Here is a 23,129-nt window from a genome sequence, read left to right as displayed (position 1 = left end):
CCACATTTCACTTCTATGTTTAAAACCCTCAATAGCTTCAACTGCTCTTAACATGGCTTATCTTCTTTCCTTCTTCTGCTTCCTTTCATCACTCACCCCGCCATACTCAACGGTTTACCATATTGAACTATTTCAACTGCCTATTGATATCATGATCTGTCTCAACTCTGAAACTGCACCCGCCATTTCCTGTGCCTACAACATTTTCCTTTACTCTGGAACTAACCAACTCTTGCTCGTATTTCTAGTCTTGTCGCTTTCTCCAGGAAATATTCTTGAATACCTTCAAGTATGTGCATCATGTCAGCCCTCAAAAAGCTTTGGATTTCAGGGCATTTTGTATTTCAGATGATGATGTTCAACCTGTAGTAACAACTCTACACATATCACTGTGGGTACTTTCAATGCTATGATCCTCTCTGTATTCACAAGTATTCTGTGAAACAGAGTATTATGCTATTACCCACATTGTAAACATGGGAAAACGAGTGTATCCCAGATCACACAGCTGGGATTCCACCACTGGTCTACACAACACAAAAGTTTGTACTCATCCACTCCGTATGTGACTCGTTTTGTTGTCACTGACCTATCAAAACATCTAAGACGAGAACTGAAACCAAATGAAGTGGCCACCCCTTTGTGAGAAAAACAGCAGAAAATATTTAGAACTTAAACCAATATACTATAAAGCAAATTATATATTATATAGCATTGTATATAATGCTCTGTAAATATTTATAACAAGGGCACACCATCTGCAGACTGGGAAAAAGCCAGTTAATTCCTTAACGTTATCATAATCACAAAATCCCAACTCTAGAAGCCTAATGAATAGCTTTGCCACAAAGTAGAAGCAGACTTTTGTTTTACATTTTTTAGTCTTTCCTTATTTATTTTCATTTTTTATTTGAAAGGCAGAGAGACAGAGAGAAAGAAATACACAGACAGACAGAAGGAGATCTTCTAGTTCACTCCTCCCAAATGGCCACAACAGCCAGAGTGGGCTAGGCCACAGTCAGGAGCCCACACCTCAGTCTGGGTCTCTCACATAGGAATAGAAGTAACAAATCCTGTTTTGCTACAGGTAACATACCCAAAGTGCTAATCTTTAATTTTTGTTGTTGTTTTAAGATTTATTTTATGGAGCTGGTATTGTGGCATAGCAGGTTAGGCCTCTGCCTGCAATGCCAGCATCCCATATGGGCACTGGTTTGAGACCCGGCTGTGCTCCACTTCCAATCCAGCTCCCTGTTAATGTGCCTGGGAAAGCAGTGGGAGGCCCAGAAGAAGTTCCAGGTTCCTGTATTCAGCCTGGCCCAGCCCTTGTAGAGATGGCCATTTGGAGAGTGAACCAGAAGATGGAAGATATCTCTCTCTATCTATGTCTCTCCTCCTGTCTCTGTAACTCTGCCTTTCAAATAAATAAAAAATAAAATCTAAAAAAAAAATTTATTTTATTTATTTGAAAGGCAGAGTTAGAGAGAGAGATCTTCTATCTACTAGTTCACTCCCCAAACAGCCACAATGTCTGAAGCTAAGCCAAGCCAAAGCCAGGAGCCCAGAATTTCTTCTGGGTCTCCCATGTGGGTGCAGGGGCCCAAGCACTTGGGCCATCTTTTGCTGCTTTTCTAGGAGCATCAGCAGGGATCTAGATGGGAAATGACAGAGCTGGCACTGAAACTGGCATCCATACAGGATGCCAGCATTGCAGGCAGCAGCTTAACCCATTGTGCCACAGCACTTGCCTTTGTTTTGCATTTCTTCTTGAGAGGCAAAGAAACAGAAAGTGCACCCATCCACTGGTATACTCCTCAAATGCCGATAATGGCCAGGGTTGGTGCCAGAGACCAGGAATGCAACAGAGGTCTCTCAGTAACCCAACGGGTAGAGCCATCACCTATTGTCTCCCAAGGTTGTACATGGCAGGAGTCAGGAACTAGAGAAGGGAATCAAACCCAGGCAGTCCAGTTCGAGATGTGGGCATCTTAACCACTAGGCTAAATGCTCATTCCCCAGCTCCAGTCTTTCCTGAAGGACTTACGTGTGTAGGTATGTGTGTATACATGGATGTATGTATTTATGTGACAGAGAGAGAGAGGGAGGGAGATAAAGAGAGAGAGATTTTCCATCCATTGGTTCACTCCCCAAATGGAAACAACAGCCAGGTCTGTGTCAGGCCAAAGCCAGGAGCCTCAAACAACATTCTGGTCTCTCACATGGGCGGCAGAGGCCAAGGACTTGGGTCAGCTTCAGCTGCCTCCCAGGTGCATTAGCCGGAAGCTGCATTGGAAGGGAAGCAGCCAGGATTTGAATCAGCACTCTGACGTTGGATGCCAGTGTGGCAAGCGGTGGCTTCTCACAAGCAGCAGCTTAACCCGCTGTACCACGACACCAGCTCCCCCAAATTCTGATCTTTAACCCTGACAGAGCTCACCTTAGTGTCAAGGTTACCCAGACATTCAAGAGATTGTAATAATAAACACTTCGCAGATGTATGAATCTTGCCTTTTGAAGATAAGCCTTACAGATGAGCAAATGCACATTTTACCTTTTATTTCTAGATCATAACATACCTTCACTTATAGCAAACATTTGCACAGCATCACCCAAAATTTCAAGTTTTCGATAAATGATGAGACCAGCCTATAGGAAAACAGGAAAATAAAAGGAGCATGCTAAGGATAACCAAAATAAAGCTACATATCCCATATTTAGAAACATCCAATAGAATGATTCCCAAAAAACTGAATTCAACCTATTGTTATACACAGATCTGTATGTCCTGCTTTAGCTACACACCAGCCTTGAGAACAGAGAAACTAAGCTGCCTAAGCCTTAACATAAAAGCTGAAGTTTTTACTTATTAATGGTGCACATTATAAGCAGGTATGCAAATCAAATAACCCGCAAATAGAACCTAATGAAACACAATGTAGGAGAAATCTGTTCTGACTACAGACATCCACCTCCTGCTATTTCATCACACCAGCCGAGGACATTAGTCAGTGCGTGGTCAGTCCTCCACCTAAGCAGTGTTTAACTGGAACAACCAAATCAGACTGACTTTTCACAATAAAAGTGCTGCTGAATTTGTGCTACCTCTCAACAGTTTTGTGATTTTTTTTTTAAGGAAATTTATCACTCTACTTCTCTGACAAAAAATGACTTTTTTTCTGGTTACGAATCAAAGGAGTTTCCATCACTAAAAACAGATGCTAAGAGGGAAACAAGATAGTCATCTGTGAAGGGAAGTATGAACTGGGGAGAAAGGAATTCACAGTGTAATAAAATATATTTCTTAGATTAAAAAACAGGGGCCAGTGCTGTGGCATAGGTGTTAAAGCTGCCACCTGTGATGCCGGCATCCCTTATGGAGTCCTGGCTACTCCACTTCCAATCCAGGTCCCTGCTGATAGCCTGGGAAAGCAGAAGATCGCCCAGGCCATTGCAGCCAAGTGGGGGACCCAAAAGAAGCTTCTGGCTTTGGCCTGGCTCAGCCCCGGCCATTTAGGAAGCAAACTAGCCAATGGAAGATCTCTGTCTGTCTTTCTCCCTCTCTCTGTAACTCTGCCTTTCAAATAAATAAATCTGAAAAAAAAAAAAAATAATAATCACAGTAGCTCAATATATGAAGACTTCACTATGTACAAACTTGTAAATATGAAAATATGTCTAGCAGCATCAGTAAGTTAAATTTGAGGCAATTTTTCTAAATTTACCCCACATTTTAAATACAAATACATGGAAGAAGGCCAGTTCCAATATAGAAACGGTCTTGTACTTAATTTTATTCTGAAGTTGCCTATGTAACCAAATGTTTCATCAATACCATTTGTGCTTGCTCAGTTTCAGCAAGTTCACTTTTTTTATATATACAAATTGGACATCATTTTGGCTGCATGACAATGAAAATAATTAGCGTGAAAAATCTGTTGAATGGCACTTGCTAATTAATATCAAGAATTAACAGTATCACTAACTGTCTTCCTAAGCATTTTTAATGCTAAACTGACTTTAAATATTTCAGTTGAGTTTGTGTGAGTACCACAATAAAATTTTTGTAAGGTAATTTATGATAGAGTTTAAACATACACCACAGTCTGAAGATCTTTACGTACGTAAGCGTCAGTGGCTGCGTACAGTTTCTGGTCCTCAGTGAGAGGAAAATTACTCCAATTGCTACAGCGGATGGACTTGTCTTTCAGAAGCTGTTTACCTAGGAGGTGCTTAACCAGACCATTGAGGCTCCAGGTCTCTGCACATTTCAGCTAGAAGTAATGAAAAATCGACATAGCAAAAATCATTTCCATCTGTCTGATATTCATAAATACCATCAAATGGCCATACCACAAACAAAATTGGAAATCTTACACCAAAATGCAACCCAGAGATAGTTGTCAATAAATCTGCTGACATTAACAAAAAAAAAAAAAAACTCATTTACAGTCTATATTATGAAAATTTAATTCTGGAATTCTCCAATGTAAGAATTAAAGTTCCTGGACTTTAAAAGAACTGTCCCTGGAAAAAAGTTGAATGGGCTGTTTGGTTTTCTACTTCCCAGCTATACAAATACTTGGCTAAATTTGAGAATTTATATTAATGATGTCATTAATAAAATATGTGATATATGAGTAGTAGAAATGATGGTCAAACTTTCACTAACAGCAAGACACAAGAACTGCATTATACCCTTTAAAAAAGAAAAAAAGTTACAAGCACAAATGCATTAAAAGATAAGATGTAATATTTAAATTTATACATTTATAAAACAATGCAAAAGAGTACTAAGAACTGGAGGAAGTGAAGGAGGATTCTTGCTTAAATAGTTTGCCAAGACAATGGATTTAGAAATGGAAGTTTTAATTATGGAACAGTCACATGGAACTTTTTTATTGCTATGAAAACATTATACAGTACAAATTATTTTCTCAAAACATGTAATATTTGGATAGAAGGCACATTCTGTGAAGCACAAAGTTACCTTGTTTATGAAAGATAGCACAGAGACAGATTATTTCTACCTTTTCATTGGCAACATCTGTCAACTCCACAAAGCTCTTCAATTTGATGTCAAAGTCACGGAGAAGTTTCCACTGATCTCCTTCAATTCCTATGCCTGCTTTTTTAATTGCCTTATTTTCAAGCAACATTTTTAATCCCTGGGGAAAAACTGTAACATTTTATTGTTACCTCCATAAATCCTGTCAAGTATGATGGATTTATTTTCTACTTCTTATACATACTATGTTTGTTTTCAAATTTTGCTTATGTAACACGCTGACTGATGGATGACAAGCATAAATAATTGTGGGCATACTTCATTGCATTGGTCTCCACTTTCCTATGCTTTGAAGATACTGAATGGTTCACAAATTGATGGCTTGTAGCCGCCCTGTGTCAAACAAGTCTATCAGTGCCATTTTTCCAGCAACTTGGATGACTGCCAGCATTTTTTAGCACTAAAGAATTTTTAATAAGGTGTATACATTGATTTTTTGACATAATTCTATGATACATTAACATACTATAGCTTTCATGTGTACTGGGAAATCAAAAAATTTTAGTAACTTGCTTTATCGAGGTGATCTGGAACCAAACCCACAGTATCTCTGAGGTACCACCTATCCTTCAAATGCCACCTCTGCTTATACCAGCACCATACATATTCCTGGTGACAGAGTCTCTCTAAACTTTAACTCTCTCTTCTCTTAAACAAGAAAAATACCAATACCTCACAGGGTGTTATGAAAGTTAAATGAAATAGGATGTGAGCAAATCAGACAAAACACAAACAAGCAAATGTAAGATAATGAGAGAAGCGCTAGCTACTGAAAGAGCTGAATTTGATAGATTAAAAAGTTGATATATTACAATTATCAGGCCTATGAAAATCAAACAAAGAGATACCAACCTGACATAGAAGAAATGTGAAACAAATAACATTTGCTCTCTGACACACACAACTGAATTAGTGCAACTCTACTTGATTTCCCTTTAGTGTACACTGGTGGCCATTCCATGTCAAATCCCACCACGTCACCATCAGACAGACTCATGCTAAAGGGGGAAAAATAGTGTAAAATTAAAATTCATTAAAATTTGAACTTCTGCATAGCTAAAGACATCATTCAAAAAAGAAAAACCGGGCCTGATGCTGTGGCATAGTGGGCAAAGCTGCCACCTGCAGTGTTGGCATCCCATATGGGCGCCGGTTCAAGTCCCAGCTGTTCCACTTCAGATCCAGCTCTCTCCCAGCTACAGCCTGGGAAAGCAGTGGAAGATGGCCCAAGTCTTTAGAGACCCGGAAGAAGCTCCTAGCTCCTGACTTCAGATTGGCTCATTAGCAGGTGGCCATCTGGGGAGTGAACCAGCAGATGGAAGACCTTTCTCTCTCTCTCTGCCTCTGCCTCTCTGTAACTCTGCCTTTCAAATAAATAAATCTAGGCCGGCATCGCAGCTCACTAGGCTAATCCTCCGCCTGTGGCACTGGCACACCGGGTTCTAGTCCCAGTTGGGGCACCGGATTCTGTCCCGGTTGCCCCTCTTCCTGTCCAGCTCTCTGCTGTGGCCTGGAAAGGCAGTGGAGGATGGCCCAAGTGCTTGGGCCCTGCATCCACACGGGAGACCAGGAGGAAGCACCTGGCTCCTGGCTTCAGATCAGCGTGGTGCGCCGGCTGCAGCACACAGGCCGCAGCAGCCATTGCAGGGTGAACCAACGGAAAAGGAAGACCTTTGTCTCTGTCTCTCTCTCTCTCACTGTCCACTCTGCCTGTCAAAAAAAAATTTTTTTAATTAAAAAATAAATAAATCTTAAAAAAAAGAAAAAAAGACAAATCACACTGGGGTGAGTTTTATGGTGCAACAGATTTAGCGACCACCTGGAATATCCACAACCCATATGTGAAAAGCCTGGGATTAAGTCCCACCTGGACTTCCAACTCAACTTCTGGCTAATGAGTCTTGGAAGCAAATGACAATTCAAATACTCGGGTTCCTGCCATCCATGTGGGAGACCTAGATGGAGTTCCTGGCTCCTGGCTTTGGCCTAGACCAGACCCAGCTGGCTGGGGGACTGAACCAGCAGACAGAAGATCTCTGTCACTCCTTCTCTGGGTCTCTCTCTTTCAAATAAATAAATAAATCTTTCAAAAAAAAAAAAAGATAAACCACAGACTAATTTGTCTATGATATATACAACTAATAGTAAATAGTCAGAAAATATTAAAAATTATCTGAAAAATAAATAGGAAAAGACAAATAATTCAGCAGGAAATATGAAGAAAACCAAAAACAAGGAAATCCAAAGAGCCAATAAAGTCCAATATGTGAAATCACTAGAAACCAGAGAAATGCAAATTGAATTCTATCCGCCTGGCAGGCAAAAATGAAAGATTCACAACATCAAGTCCTGGGAAGGATTTCAATAGTGGGATCGCTCATTTCAGATGAGTATATACATTGGCAAAATCTTCTTGGAAAAAAACTTTAACAATATCTACTTGAAAATGTATGAACACCAAGACTTGGAAAATTTTTCTTCATAATACATGAAACTCATGTGTACGTAGAAACACAAATGTTTAAAGAATGTTCATTGCAAGATTGCGCCTACTGGCACCAAACTGCAAACAAATTAAATTTCTCCCAAGAGAATGGACAAATTGTGACAACTGAAACAGTGGGAAATCATCTAAAAGTTAAAATGCAACTACACACATGGAACAACAAGAAAAATCTCAGAAACTTGTTGAGAAAAAGATAAGCTGCAGAGTATTCTTATAGTCTGATAGCACTTTTTGAAGTTTTAAAATTGGTAACACAATTTATATAATATTTATATAACGTTTTGGGATATAAAAGTATAAAACACTATTACAAAAAACGAATGAGTGAATGCTAAACACCTAACTCACAACAGGGATTATCTCAGAGAGGTGTGGGGGAGTGCGGGGGAGGTCAGAAAGAACATACATGGGGCATCTGCTGTATTTTACCGTTTCATTTATTAAAGGTTTGAAGCAAATAAATATTAAGATCTGATAAAGCCAGAGCACCTGTGTTCATCTTAGTACTATTGTTGCTTATATTTGCCTATTTCATATTTTTTTAAAAAATTAAAAATATATTGGGGCCAGCACTGTGGCACAGCTGGTTAAAGCCCCAGCCTGCAATACTGGCATCCCATTTGGGCACCGGTTCAAGTCCTGGCTGTTCCACTTCTGACCCAGCTCCCTGCTAATGGGAAAGCAGGAGAGGATGGCCCCTGCACCCATGTGGGAGACCCAAAAGAAGCTCCTGGCTCCTAGCTTCAGATTGGCTCATCTCTGGCTGTTGTGGCCATTTGGGGAGTGAACCAGTGGATTGAAGACTCTCTCTGTCTCTCTGTAACTCTTTCAAATAAATAAAATTAATCTTTTTAAAAAAATTTTAAATATTTCAAAAAATAGAAGAAACTCAACTGCTGTGGCAGGCCAGGAGAGCTTAGCAGGGACCAGACTCATACTCCCAACATAAATAAACTGAAGACTAGACACAATATTTATAACTGTTTCTAGACACTAGACAGTAGGCAGAGTAGAGCTGTGGTCTCTGAGGGAAGGGAGACAAAGGGTGAGCCTTCCACGGCCCCAGCGTTCTGCCTGGAACATACTCCACACAATAGGACAGAGAGAGAAATCCCCAGGAGAGCACTGAGGAGGCAGAGCTCAGAGGCGGGGAGGCTGGGGCAGCTCAAAGTTGAGGGGCAGAGTTCTCAAGAGACAGCTAGGCAGGAAAAGACCTCCAGAAATTGTCACAGGAGTCTCCTTGAGTCTTCACAGACTACTTAGACACGTGTGCATAGATTGAAACTATGAGGTCAACAAATGAACCAGAGATCTATTGTGGTGGAATGAGAAGGCCATGCCAAGATGGCCGCTGGCAACGGACACTGCCTGGCAACAGGCTGTGATTGGATGGCTTTGGAAACCACATGACAACGGAGCGTGACTAGCAACAAGCTGTGATTGGATGGCTTTGGAAACCACATGGCAACGCAGCCTGCCTCAGGCTGTGATTGGTTAGGGCATAAACCGCTCCTTGACCAGACTGGCTGCATTGGCTATTTAAGTTGCTGTACCAACTGAAATAAACCAGTCTGCAGGCTGCTCTGGCTCTGCTTTCACAGACCCCTCTGTGTGGTAACTCTGCGCCTCTTGTCCCCACTAAGCTCCTCCTTTCAGAAGAATCCACAGCAACAATGTATAAGCTGAACAACTCCTGAGGGAGGAGATGCTGCCTGCTGAAAAATCATAGTAGTAGAGGGATTGGGCCTAGTGTGTACACCACTGGTTGGGACACCCACATCCCAACACCACAGCCCCATACCGGAGTCTCAGCTCTGACCCTTGAAACCCATTTCCTGCCTTAGTAGGAAACTTAATAGGCAGCAGTGATGGGCCAAGTTGTTGCGGTCCTGTCAACCATGAAGGAGACCTGGCTTGACTTTCTTTGTCCCACCTTTGGCCAGAGGCCCAGCCCAGCTAAGCTCCAGCCATTGAGGGCATTTAAGGAATGAACAAACGACTGGGGGATACTTGCTCTCTCACCTCTCACTAGGTCTCTCTCTCTCTCTGCCTCTTAAATAAATAAACCAAAACTTTCCAAATCATGCAAAGAGATTTACATGACAGTCAGCAAAGATTCTAGGAGGGTTGCAATATCACAGGGCTACCTTACCCTTAAAGTTAAAGCAGCTGTAGCCTTGCCCTAACAAAGCTTAACACCAGGTCACAAATGCACAGCTATCTTCAAGGATCTTAACTACCTGACAAACAAAGCTCCTTTCTTTGAAGAAAGACAAACAAAATCTAACATTTAGAAAGGTAAATTCACAATGCCTCATCAAAAATAATAATAATAATAATAATAACAGCCATGGCAAGAAACAAGAAAACATGATCCATACTCAGAAGATAAGTCATTCAATAAGAGGGAAAATAAAGTGGAACAATGTAATTAACAGACAAGTGCATTAAAACAACTACTATAAATATGCTGAACATGCTCAAGGATTTAAAACAAAAACTGAGTATCATGACAGCCAAAATGGAACATAAATACAAAATTTTTAAAAGAAACAAATTCCATTTCTAGAAATGAAAAATACACTATCTAAAATTTAAAAAGGGGCAGGCATTTGGTGCAGTAGCCTGCAGCCCATGTCCGAGCACCTGGGTTCAAGTCTTGGCTTTGCTTCCCATTCCAGCTTCCTGCTAATGTGTACCCCGGGAGGCAGCAGTGATGGTTCAACTACTTAGAACCCTGCCATATGATGAACCCAAATGGAGTTCTGTGTCCCTGGCTTCAGCCTGGCTGAGCCTTAGCTGTTGTGGGCATCCAGGGAGTGAATCAGCAGATGGAAGATCTCGATCTCTGACTTTCAATAAATAAATAAATAATTTAGAATTTAAAATTCACAGGATAGGATAAACTTCAGATACGATACTGCAGAAGAAAAAAAAAATCAGTGACCTTGAAGACACTGTGAAAGAAACTATTCAAACTGGAGCACAGAAGAGGAAAAAAGGACAAAAGAGAAAACGAAAAGACAGAAGGAAGAGCTTTTGTGTCTTCTGACACAGTATCATGCATGGTACTTAGGTGTACTGAAAGTCCAAAAGGAGAGAAGAGTAACAGGATGAGAGAAACAAACTTTGCAGAAATTTTTTGAATTTGATTAAAACTGTAAACTCAATGAATGCCATGCAGGATAAACAAACCACACTACACAAATGCACATCGTTATCAACTTGTTGAACACTTGTAAACCTGTGGCAGCAAAAACTTTACAGTGGCCACAGGACAAGGGAAAATCAAAACAAACAGAAAAATCACCTGCCTTTTATCACACAATTCATTAAAACTACAATTCTTTAAATCACTTATGCTCATTGCCTTCAGACATACTATAACATTCCAAAAGGAAACTGGTAGAGTTATTATAATTTTAAGTAATGGATTTTGCCACCTCTGTGAAACTCATTTAGTTCAACATAATAAGACTCACAAGTGATCAGATAATGAGTGGAAGTAAGGATATCTGAATGACATTTCTAAATTACAAATACTACCAACAGACCATTCACAAATAGCTAATCTGCTTTTTTTAAAGCAATGTATAACAGTTTTAACAGAGTAAAAAGGAACAGATATAACAACTTCAAAGAAAATCTGAGTGACTACCTTACTACTTCTGTTTATAAAATATTTCAGGATTTTTACTACTACTTCTGCTTATAAAACGTTGCAGAGTCCTAATTTAACAAAGAAACTTTGTACTGAGAGTCATTTCTATAACAACAAAAAAAGATTTATTTGTTTGGAAGTCAGAGTTACAGAGACAGAGACAGAGACAGAGAGATCCTCCACCAGCTGGTTCACTCCCTAGATGGCCATAATGGTCAGGGCTGTACGAGGCTGAAGCCAGGAGCCAGGAGCTTCATCCATATTTCCCACATGGATGGCAGAAGCCCAAACATTTGACCATCTTCCACTGCTTTTCCCAGACCATTAGCAGGGAGCAGGATCGGAAGTGGAGCAGCCAGGACAAAAACTGATGCCCATGTGGGATGTCAGCTTTGCAGGTGGCAGCTTTACCCCTTATGCCACAACATCAGCCTCCATAATGTTCATTTTAAGGGTCATTTGCTATAATCGTTGCCAACTAAATACAACCGTATTACGATGCTGCTATTTTTAATGAAATAAAAGAGGTACAAAGGGGTTGAATAATTTTTGCATTTTTTCCAAAATTGGTAAAATATAGTATGTTCAGTAGTTCCATATATCACTTCTTAAATATAAAAACTGTATTAATAGAAAAGCTTATGAATGAACAGCAGGTACATCACAAATTTAATTCAGTGAATCTTTTTAACAAAAAAAATAAAACTTAATGATACACCGAATTAGTTATCTTTTGAACACACCTTAACAGTAAAGCTCAGTATACTTACAAATATTGCCATAATAGTTTTTGTTGTTGTTGTTGTTTTGACAGGTAGAGTGGACAGTGAGAGAGACAGAGAGAAAGGTCTTCCTTTGCCGTTGGTTCACCCTCCAATGGCCGCCGCGGCCAGCGCGCTGCGGCCAGCGCACCGCGCTGATCTTATGGCAGGAGTCAGGTACTTCTCCTGGTCTCCCATGGGGTGCAGGGCCCAAGCACTTGGGCCATCCTCCACTGCACTCCCGGGCCACAGCAGAGAGCTGGCCTGGAAGAGGGGCAACCGGGACAGAATCCAGCACCCCGACCAGGACTAGAACCCGGTGTGCCGGCGCCGCAAGGCGGAGGATTAGCCTAGTGAGCCGCGGTGCCGGCCGCCATAATAGTTTTATCCCTTAAGGACCCAAATCCAACTTGAAAGGAGGAAATTCAAATCTCTTACCTAATATCTTCTGATAGGAAAGAGCAGTCACTGGAATCGTAACTATACACAATGGACCCGGTGAATTCTAAGAAAGGGAGGTCATCTTCCAAAACACTCTTGCGAGTAGATGCCTTAAGTAAAATTCAAAATGGGCACAAAAAAAGTCCACATAAATAATAAATACTTATTAGAATAATAATATTCACTGAAGCATTCAACTTAAAGTTCTAAGATTTATCAATAATGCTTTATAGACTAGTAAAGTCATAAGGACTATTTAACAAAGACAAAGTCATCTCAATGTAAAATTATTTTTCTTAAGTTTATATTCAGCTTGTAATCCTATTTTAATAAAAAATTAATTTTACAGGTTTTTTTCTGATAATTATAGCAGTATTCTAGCTATAATAATGTTTGTTTTTATTTAGATGCAATAGTCTTGCTTTAAAACAGCGAAGACTGGTTGCCAGATCTCAAATCTATAAGGGCTTAAACCAGCTTAATCACAAAATTCAACAAAGTTAACATTTTCTAAATTATTATCTGAACTGGAACAAACTAGTAGGGTCAAGCATGCAAACCAAGCATCAAATGGGAAGGTATACATTAAAAATCTTATTTTGTAAATCCAATTAAAATGCATTCCCATTCACCCATTCAGTGACTAGATTCTGGTTCATTCAAACAGCAACTCTGACTTACGCAACGACCAGAAGTTTACAAGTGAGAGCTGACTTGTACACAGGCACACTGAAACTAAGCTTCCCATCTGAAAGAACACTCAGTGGACAACATACCTTTGTTTCTTCTATGGCGCATCTTTTACTCTCCACAGACATCCATTTGGGAAATTTCCGCTGCTCTGCAGCTGTTTCCAATCTTTTTTCATTCATTTTTAAAATGCCCTGGTTGTAAAAAAAAAAAAAAAAATTACTTAATGGGAAAATAAAACACAATGTTTAAAAGAAAATCCAGAGATAGCCATTTCCATATGACTGAACACCAAACACACATTTCAAATTTTTGCTGTTGTTATTATTGCAGAAGCACAGAGATCTCATCCATTTTACTCCTCGAATGTCCAAATGCCCATAATGGCCAGGGCTGGGCTGGCAGAAGCCAGGAGTCAGGAACTCAATCCATGTCTCCCACGTGGATGGCAGGGAGCCAATTATTTGAACCATCACCTCTGCCCTCTAGGGTCTGCATTAGCAGGAAGATGGAATCAGGAGCAGAGCTGGGTATGGCACCCAGGAAACCATACCCTTCAATGTTCAACATGTTAACCAGAGTCTTAACCACCAGGAAAAATGCACTCAAACACATATATTTAAAGCCAAGTTATGGCATTTACATTCCACTTTTGAATGTACCCCTGAAGGTCCCCGAAATGAAACATGATATTGATGTTAAATAATTACAGCAACTGTTTAAGATTTAGGAATAGCCTGCTACATTGATACTATTCAACAATATAAACCCTGAAAAAATTAAGCAATATCCAGAAGTAGCCACTTTAATTGCTAATTTCCTACACATGAGCCCAAAACTAAGCCCAAGTGTATCTTCCAAGAGCTGGGACTGCGCCGGGAGAGGTGGGTGCCGGGGGCTGGGCCAAGCGCCGGGGCGTCTCCCGGGGACCTGGACTCCGGCTCTGGTGGCCGCGGCTCCCTTGGGGGCTGTGAGTGGCCGTGTCCCGGATATAGCTTATTTTTTCTACATTTGAATTCTCTGTTGTAGATTTATGTAAAAATACAATTCTTTTTGAAACAGGATATGCTACATCCAAAAACTCTACATTTAATAACTCTTCCCTCTGAAATAAGCCAGGCATTTTGAGTTCTAAGGTTCTAACAGTTTCAAACTTCCACCAAGAACATCCTTTATCTCATTAACAATGAGAATCTTTGGATGTAGGTATCATTTTTTTTACATATTTTCTTTATAATTATCATCTGTGCTAAGATCTAAGTGAATTCAGCAAAACCATCAGATTTGCTTACAAGTCTACTTGAATAATTAATTTTGAAAGCAGGGGTGCTTGTCCTGTCCCAGTTGCTCCTCTTCCAGTCCAGCTCTCTGCTGTGGCCAGGGAATGCAGTGGAGGATGGCCCAAGTGCTTGGGCCCTGCATCTGCATGGGAGACCAGGAGGAAGCACCTGGCTCCTGCTTTTGGATCGGCACAGCGCCGGCCATAGCAGCCATTTGGGGGGTGAGCCAACGGAAGAAAGACCTTTCTTCTCTCTCTCTCTCACTGTCTAACTCTGCCTGTCAAAAAAGTTAAACTAAAACTAAATAAATAAATAAATAAGAAAGAAAGCAGATACTAGCTCTTCAATACAAGGCACTTTTTGATGCTCTTGGCCAATCAAGCGGACGAGTTTCCCAAAGAATAACAATTTCTCAGGGTCAGCGCTGTGGCACAGAACCTAAAGCAACAGCCTGCAGCGCCAGTTCAGGTGGAACAGTTAAGAATCCCAGCGGCTGCTCCATTTCCAATCCAGCTCTCTGCTAATGGCCTGGAAAAGCAGTGCAAAATGGCCCAAACGTTTGGGCTCCTGCACCCATGTGGGAGACCTCAAGAAGCTCCTGGCTCCTGGTTCTTGGTTTCAGATGAGACCAACCCCGGCCAATACAGCCATGTGGGGAGTGAAGCAGGGATGGAAGAGGGATTGCTTGCTCAGCCGCTCACTCTCTGTCTCTCTCTCTCTCTCTGTAACTCTGCCTTTTCAAACAAATAAATCTTTAAAGAAAAACACAATTTCTTACAGCTCGCAAGCTTTTATGGTTAAAGAAAATAGTAAATAAGAAAATCAAGACATATTCCTTTTTAATGGTAAAATGGATCCATACTCTGATGTGACTTATGCTACACTGAAGCAGCCTTACGTTCTAAGAAATTACTAAAACCTCAACCCAGCTGGCGCCGCAGCTCACTAGGCTAATCCTCCACCTTGCAGCACCGGCACAATGGGTTCTAGTCCCGGTCGGGGCACCGGATTCTGTCCCGGTTGCCCTTCTTCCAGGCCAGCTCTCTGCTGTGGCCAGGGAGTGCAGTGGAGGATGGCCCAAGTACTTGGGCCCTGCACCCCATGGGAGACCAGGAGAAGCACCTGGCTCCTGCCATCGGATCAGCGCGGTGCACCAGCTGCAGCGCGCTGGCCGCGGCGGCCATTGGAGGGTGAACCAACGGCAAAGGAAGACCTTTCTCTCTGTCTCTCTCTCTCACTGTCCACTCTGCCTGTCAAAAAAATTAAAAAAAAAAAAAAAACTCAACCTTAGCTCCTATTATCTCAAATTTCTAAAAACGGTATAGCACTTTTGAATGTACCCCTGAAGGTTCCCGAAATGAAACATGATGTCGATGTTAAATAATTACAGCAACTGTTTAAGATTTAGGAATAGCCTGCTACATTTGATACTATTTAACAATATAAACCCTGAAGAAATTAAGCAATATCCAGAAGTATCCACTTTAATTGCTAATTTCCTACACATGAGCCCAAAACTAAGCCTGATCATTTATGGAGCAAAAATTTTAAAAGATTACTTTTTCGAACTTCAATTTTCTATATACAAGTCCATTGCTCTTAGACATTGGGAAGGAAAGAGTTAACAGTAGGTTTGTAACACACTTCTTCCCTACTGGGGAAGGGAAAAAAATGAAAGATCTCAAGCTAGGTTCCTAGCTAAGACTTCAAACCAGGTGGTCACCTTGTAAACCTGCTAACTAGAAGAAAAACACCAAAGAGTTCCTATCCAGAAGATGTGGTCAGCAAGATATAGCTCAATTATTTAGACTGTTTATTATAAATAATCCTAAAACTATGGATTTCTAATAGTTGGCCAGAAAATGGGGGCACTCAAATAAGCTGTATATGTAAGAGAATACAGAGGCCGGCGCCGCGGCTCAACAGGCTAATCCTCCACCTTGTGGCGCCGGCACACTGGGTTCTAGTCCCGGTTGCCCCTCTTCCAGGCCTCTTCCAGCCTAGCTCTCTGCTATGGCCAGGGAGTGCAGTGGAGGATGGCCCAAGTGCTTGGGCCCTGCACCCCATGGGAGACCAGGAGAAGCACCTGGCTCCTGCCATCGGATCAGCGCGGTGCGCTGGCCGCAGCGCGCCGGCCCCGCGGCCATTGGAGGGTGAACCAACAGCAAAAGGAAGACCTTTCTCTCTGTCTCTCTCTCTCACTGTCCACTCTGCCTGTCAAAAAAAAATACAGAAGTTTCAAACCACAACTTCCTTTGCATGGTGATTTTTCACACATCACCAAAACTAGCCTGCTGATCCAAAGGCATAATATGGAGAAAGAAATATTTCTGGAACCTGTTTCTCACAGGGTGGATTCCTTTAAAAAAAGGAAAAATGTTCCATCTGCACTTGATATCTGTAGTCTTTGAACCATTAGCACCGTTTGGCGTTGGCTAAGATCTATCTAAGTACAATACATTGAATCAGAATTGACAATATAAATGCTTTATTAACTGTGAAGCATTTTACAAATGTTAGTGGTTATTAAGTTCACATTTGTCACAAATTCAAATATCTGGAGAGAAGTCAAAATTCATCTCCAACTGTATACATGTTTCTAATCTTAATCTTGAAACATATTTTATAAATCTGGAAAACAAGCTTTTGCTATACTCAGACTAGATCATTACCAAAAAATTGAGGTTTCTGCAAATAACACAAACTATATAAAGACAACTATAGAGTCTTAGAATTCATTCACACTGTCACAACAGAAATAAACTTCAATAACTCTTCCCTGCAGTTATCTGTAACACTAAAATCATTTTAATTTGAAATATCTACTTTTTAGATGTAAACAGTCTCTTTTACACACAAAATTCTATCTAGATGCTTCTAGGTGAAGAATTTGAAAGTAAAATGGTGTATAAACCTAACATATTTGTCAAATTTACTTAGATCTTGGGACAGATAAAAAAAAGCATACAGAAAAGTGAAGTTGTGGAATAATTTGCAATAGGGAAATCTTCTAACACACATGTGGGTTTTAATTCTTGATAAGAATCTGGAAGGGATCAAAGTCACAACATAAAAGAATTTTTTATTTACATATTCAGCTGCTATGGTGTTTGAGTATGAACAACTTCAACACATCTTTTTCAAAAAACGCATCTTTTATCATTTTATAATGTTTCACGTAAAATTAAAGGACCTTAAATCCCTTTGAAATAAATAATGCACACGTTTTCTAACTTGCTTTGGTTTGGACTTCCCTGAATTCATCTTGCCTATTCATCTACCACTGTATACAACTTTGTAACCTTTATCGCTGTACTAAAGGTTGTTGGGGTTTTTGTTGTTTATTTTTCTGTTTTTTAATTTGAACATGTCTGTCTTTCAGTAGGGAAACTCATCTGATTCACAGGTAGCATGAAAACGTGAGTTCTCCCTTTTACCTAACTTTGATTAATATTTAATCTTGTTTCCTTCAGATTCATTTTTTCCTTTTTCCATTTTTTCTGACTTGGTGAAATTATTATTCATTCCCTTTTATTTCCCACTGATGTCAAAATACAAGGTTTTATGCTATACTCCACTTCTGATACATACTTTTTAATAGTATTGTCTTCAAATCCCATACAGCAACCATAATAAGTGTTGTTAGCATACAGGTAGCAAATTACAAAAGAGGAGCCTTTACTCCAATACACAGAATATTTGTTTTCACCTCTAACCAGGATTCTAACAATTCAACCTCTTTAAAATGCACGGATGTGAAAATTCTTTAAATCTAATAACTGGCCAGCTCCATGGCTCAATATATTGGCTAATCCTCCGCCTGCGGCGCCGGCACCCCAGGTTCTAGTCCCGGTCGGGGTGCCAGATTCTGTCCCAGTTCACCAGATTCTGTCCCGGTTGCTCCTCTTCCAGTCCAGCTCTCTGCTGTGGCCCGGGAAGGCAGTGGAGGATGGCCCAGGTCCTTAGGCCCTGCACCTGCATGGGAGACCAGGAGAAGCACCTGGCTCCTAGTTTCGGATCAGCTCAGTGCACCGGCTGTAGCAGCCATTTGTGGGGTGAACCAACGGAAAAAGAAAGACCTTTCTCTCTGTCTCTCTCACTGTCTAACTGTGCCTGTCAAAAAAAAATCTAATAACTTCTCTGTCTCTTTAACAAACATGTTAATTATTTCTGATGATATAAGTAAGCTTTGAAGGCAACCAAATATTATATATCAAGTTATTTCAAAATAATACTAAAACTTTCCCACACACACTGACTTTGCTCTACTAAGACTACTACTAAGTCTCCTTTAGACTCAAGTATCACCAATTAAACTTCACTTCTAAACTTTATTGGTTTATTTATTTAAGAAGCAGAGAGACAACAGCGAGAGACAGATCCCTTCCCAAATCCCTGAAACAGCTGAAGCGGGCTGGGCTGAAGCCAAGAGCCAGGAGCCAGAAGTTCAATCCAGTTCTCTCACATGGGCAGCAGGAATCCAATGACTTGGGCCCTCACTACTGCCTCTCAGGATCTGCATCAGCAGGAAGACAGACTCAGTAGCCAGAGTTATGTAGGGGACCCAGTTCTCACCCGGCACATACATAAGCTAACTGGCATCTCACTGCTGGGCCAAATGCCCACTCCAGAATCATTGTAACTTCACTTTTCCAATGCCGAATTCTGGCTCTGAATTCATAAATCTTTGTCAGTACATGTTAAAATATCTTCCACATGATCACTGCATTTTTGATTGAGTTAATTCAAATGCTCAAATGTCAGTGACAGATGCCACTTTTTTGGAGCCAGTAACTGTACTTCAACAAATCCACAAAGTAAGAGTCACTCACATGGAATAATTTAATATTTTCCTTTTAGCTTAGAAACTTTTCTTTGGACTGTTAACAGACCTCAGTAATGAAAAAGCTAAATGCATGTCTTCCCCTAAGGCTGAAAAGAAATTACTGTAGGAGATCAAATTTCATTAGGCTCATCAGTTTTATGACAAAGTTTAAAGTAGACTCAAACTACAGGTAATTTTTAATATATAAGCACTTCTCTATGAATAAGACAACACATTACTTAAAATGTATTTTTAGACTAAACTTAATGTCACAATCAGTCTTAAATTTCCACTCTGTCTCATACTATCTTGTATGTTTCAAAGTATTTATCACTTTGAGCATTTTACCTCCAGCTGGTTTTGGAACTTCTTTGCCAAGCAAAAATGTCTTCCAGGTGTTTTTCTTCAAGGCTTCTATACAGTTCTCCTGAGAACCATCACCTAACCTCTGTGAAGTCACACCTGAAATGAATCCCTCTTCACTCAACCTTTGGGATTACTGTTGTCTCTCCGTCACTTGACAGATCTTCAACATACACTCCAACAGAACAACTGAAAATGGCAGCTTTTCCATTTCTTTTACCTCACTGGTCACATGGGCAGGGAAAAAAAGGGGGGTAGCAATCTAGTGGGAAATGTTGGGCTTTATTAATTGTGCAACCCTATTAACTAGCTCCTTGAGCTCAATCTGATAACCGCTTTTATCATACCATAAAAATAAATTGTGATACAACAACACTATGCAGTCATTGAAAACAACGTTCTTGTAACTTATCACTTGGGGAAAAAAGAAACCAATGTGTGGACCATGCTGTAGCTCACTAGGTTAATCCTCTGCCTGCGGCACAGGCATCCCAGGTTCTAGTCCCGGCTGGGGCACCGGATTCTGTCCCAGTTGCCCCTCTTCCTGTCCAGCACTCCGCTGTGGCCCAGGAAGACAATGGAGGATGGCCCAAGGGCTTGGGCCCTGCACCTGCATGGGAGACCAGGAGGAAGCACCTGGCTCCTGGCTTCGGATCAGCACAGCATGCTGGCCATGGTGGCCATTTGGAGGGTGAACCAATGGAAGGAAGACCTTTCTCTCTGTCTTCCTCACTGTCTAACTCTGCCTGTCAAAAAAAAAGAAAAAAGAAAACCAGTGTGTGTGGTATCTGAAGGTCTGGAGCAGTGTAGGCCAATATGTTATCCATACTCTACTTCACTCTGACCAAGCAGTAATTTCTCAATTTGCCCACTTGAATAATGTCATCTTCTAGACAACAGACAGCCAAATCTCAAGAGAAAGTTGGGTTGTAATGGATAAGCTCGAAATTTCTTTGTTCCTAAAGTCTCTAACTAAGGTAAAGAAATTAATACCTACTGTTACCAAGGTAACTGACTCACCTAATTGCTTGAGGGCTAAACTAAATAAAGTATCCCAATCTGTTTGAGAAACACCCTCCCCCCCCCCCAAAAAAAATAAGCTACTGCTAAATTAAATAGGACATACAGATAACCATTTCAAGTGCAGGAAAAATTATTAAGTCAATGCTTAACATGACATGCATTAATACTGTTTAATATGGACAAATTTCCACTCAATTCCTAAAATGGTTCAATTCTACTTTGCTCTAAATATATAAAGGCAGATCTGATTAAATATACTGTTATATAAATATGAGTGTTTAATGAAAAATGCAAGAATGTTTACAATTACTCTGAAATTTGCTAACAAAATGTCATAAAAGAGTACAGGCAATATTTAAGCTATAATTTCAGTTTCTCACTTTGGACAGTTACATAAATTTTACAAATACCCACTGAGTTTCACAATGCTTCTCTGAACAATAAAGCAGTATAAGCATCACTCCACACAAAGGAAAACTAATAACAAAGACTAGCTGACTTTGCAAAAATGTTCGAATATTGAAAATTACACTATGAAGAATCGGAGTGGAAATAAATCTGGACTTGGAGTCAGAAAACGTAAGATCCAATGCTGCTTTGTGGTGAGAAAAATTATCTAAAATTTAGAAGAAACACAGAGAGGACAGTATATCTTTTCATGTAATTTAGGAAAACAACCTCAGCCAAAATTATTTCATTAGGGAATATGCTAATGACTATTATTTTTCTTATTTTGACAGGTCGAGTTAGACAATGAGAGAGAGAGACAGACAGACAGAGAGAAAGGTCTTCCTTCCGTTGGTTCACTCCCCAAATGGCTGCTACGGCCAGCACGCTGCGCCGATGCGAAGCCAGGAGCCAGGTGCTTCCTCCTGGTCTCCCATGTGGGTGCAGGGCCCAAGGACCTGGGCCATCCTCCACTGCACTCCTGGGCCACAGCAGAGAGCTGGACTGGAAGAGGGGCAACCAGGACAGAATCCAGCACCCCAACCGGGACTAGAACCCGGGGTAGTAGCCGGCCTACCTATTTATTATTAAAGATTTTAAAACTCAGATTCTATGTTTTACAGGCTAAGTCACAAATTTTTGTGTGGCAAAGACACAACTGGATTGTGTCTAGTAGAAAAGACAAACTCTTAGGCTACAGGTTTTACTGCCCGCTGTGACGGCTTTGTATCTGACCCAGCAATCTTATTTTAAACTTCTTTATTCAACGTCTGTATAACCTATGTTCCTCTTGAACCAACTTTATCACCCTGCTCACTCCCTCATGAACTGCCGACATAGGATATGTGCATTCTACATCTGCATAAGAATCTGTCTTTAAACTTTTTGGAAAAATCAAGAAAATCAATCACTTATTATCCATGTGACTTTGGTCAGTTTACTTTACCTTTCTAAATTTTCATTTCCTCATCTGTAAAAGGAGACTGTGTTCCCATTATTATGTATATTACCTACCTTGTGATATTATATTATTTGTCTTGTTAATGATCACAGGGTTAACGTGAAGATCAGCAATGACAAATATGATGTCATATCTTTTCAACTGTAGTTACACATGAGCTAGAATACTGATAGGAATAGTAATTGCCTTTTACTGTTATTTATTTCATTACCTATAGTATCCAGGGATCCCTTCAGAAGGATCAAGAACCTGCAGTACAGATATTTCAAATCCACACAAATTAGACACTACATATAAATGTTATCAACAATTAATTAGCACTAAGGTGCATCATGGATAGAATGTTCTTTAAAATGATAAATTTGAACAGAGAAAAGGAAATGGATTCATTTATCCAACACAGTCCATCATTCTTACTCAATGGACCTGATCCAAGAAGTACTGAATTTCAACACACATGTGCTTTCTTTCTCTTTAGCTATAATACACGAACTTCATGTGGCAGGTTTCCAGCTACAATGTAAATGACAAGATTAATATCCCTGTACTCACCCAATTTTTCATGTGTGTAGAAGGAAACAGAGAAAAGAAATTTCAATACTTGATAAATTACAAGTCTGGATTTAATAGGTACTTCCAAATAATCGCACAGAAAGCTTATAAAGTCAAAGCAATAAATGATTCAGCAATTCAATGTGGTTATTCGTACCATGATTTCGGTTAAACAGCTTGGGTTTTACCAGCACAATTATTTTACTTTTATCGACAGGCAGCCTCCAATCAAAAATTCTTTCAGGAACCGGCACTGTGTCATAGTGGACTAAGCCTCTGTTTGTGGCGCCGGCATCCGTATGCGCACCAGGACATGTCCAGGCTGTTCCACTTCTGATCCAGCTCTCTGCTATGGCCTGGGAAAGCAGCAGAAGATGGCCCAAGTCCTTGGGCCCCAGTACCCGTGTGGGAGACCTGGAAGAAGCTCCTGGCTCCTGGCTTTGGATGGGTTCAGCTCTGGCCATTTCGGCCATTTGGGGAACAAACCAGCAGGTGGACAACTTTTGTCTCTCCCTTTCTCTGTCTGTAACTCTGCCTCTCAAATAAATAAATAA

General features: G+C 40.5%; 1 protein-coding gene across 8 annotated transcripts in view; it reads right to left on the bottom strand.

Moving 5' to 3' along the window:
• The window catches only part of WRN (WRN RecQ like helicase), a 138,212-nt gene that overhangs the window by 102,608 nt on the left and 12,475 nt on the right, over positions 1 to 23,129 (bottom strand). For all 8 annotated transcript variants that reach the window (XM_051834121.2, XM_051834127.2, XM_017339061.3 and 5 more), the window contains 6 exons: positions 13,211 to 13,318; positions 12,432 to 12,544; positions 5,918 to 6,063; positions 5,028 to 5,176; positions 4,122 to 4,271; positions 2,577 to 2,646 (listed from right to left, as the gene is read on the bottom strand). In XM_051834121.2, the coding sequence (XP_051690081.2) occupies positions 2,577 to 2,646; positions 4,122 to 4,271; positions 5,028 to 5,176; positions 5,918 to 6,063; positions 12,432 to 12,544; positions 13,211 to 13,306 (724 nt within the window). In that variant the 5' untranslated portion in view covers positions 13,307 to 13,318. The remainder of the gene's footprint in view (positions 1 to 2,576; positions 2,647 to 4,121; positions 4,272 to 5,027; positions 5,177 to 5,917; positions 6,064 to 12,431; positions 12,545 to 13,210; positions 13,319 to 23,129) is intronic.

The sequence above is a fragment of the Oryctolagus cuniculus genome, chromosome 2 (assembly GCF_964237555.1).
Source record: "Oryctolagus cuniculus chromosome 2, mOryCun1.1, whole genome shotgun sequence".
Lineage (NCBI taxonomy): Eukaryota > Metazoa > Chordata > Mammalia > Lagomorpha > Leporidae > Oryctolagus > Oryctolagus cuniculus.
The sequence above is the reverse complement of the archived record's forward strand: the minus strand, read 5'-3'. Positions and strand labels throughout refer to the sequence as shown.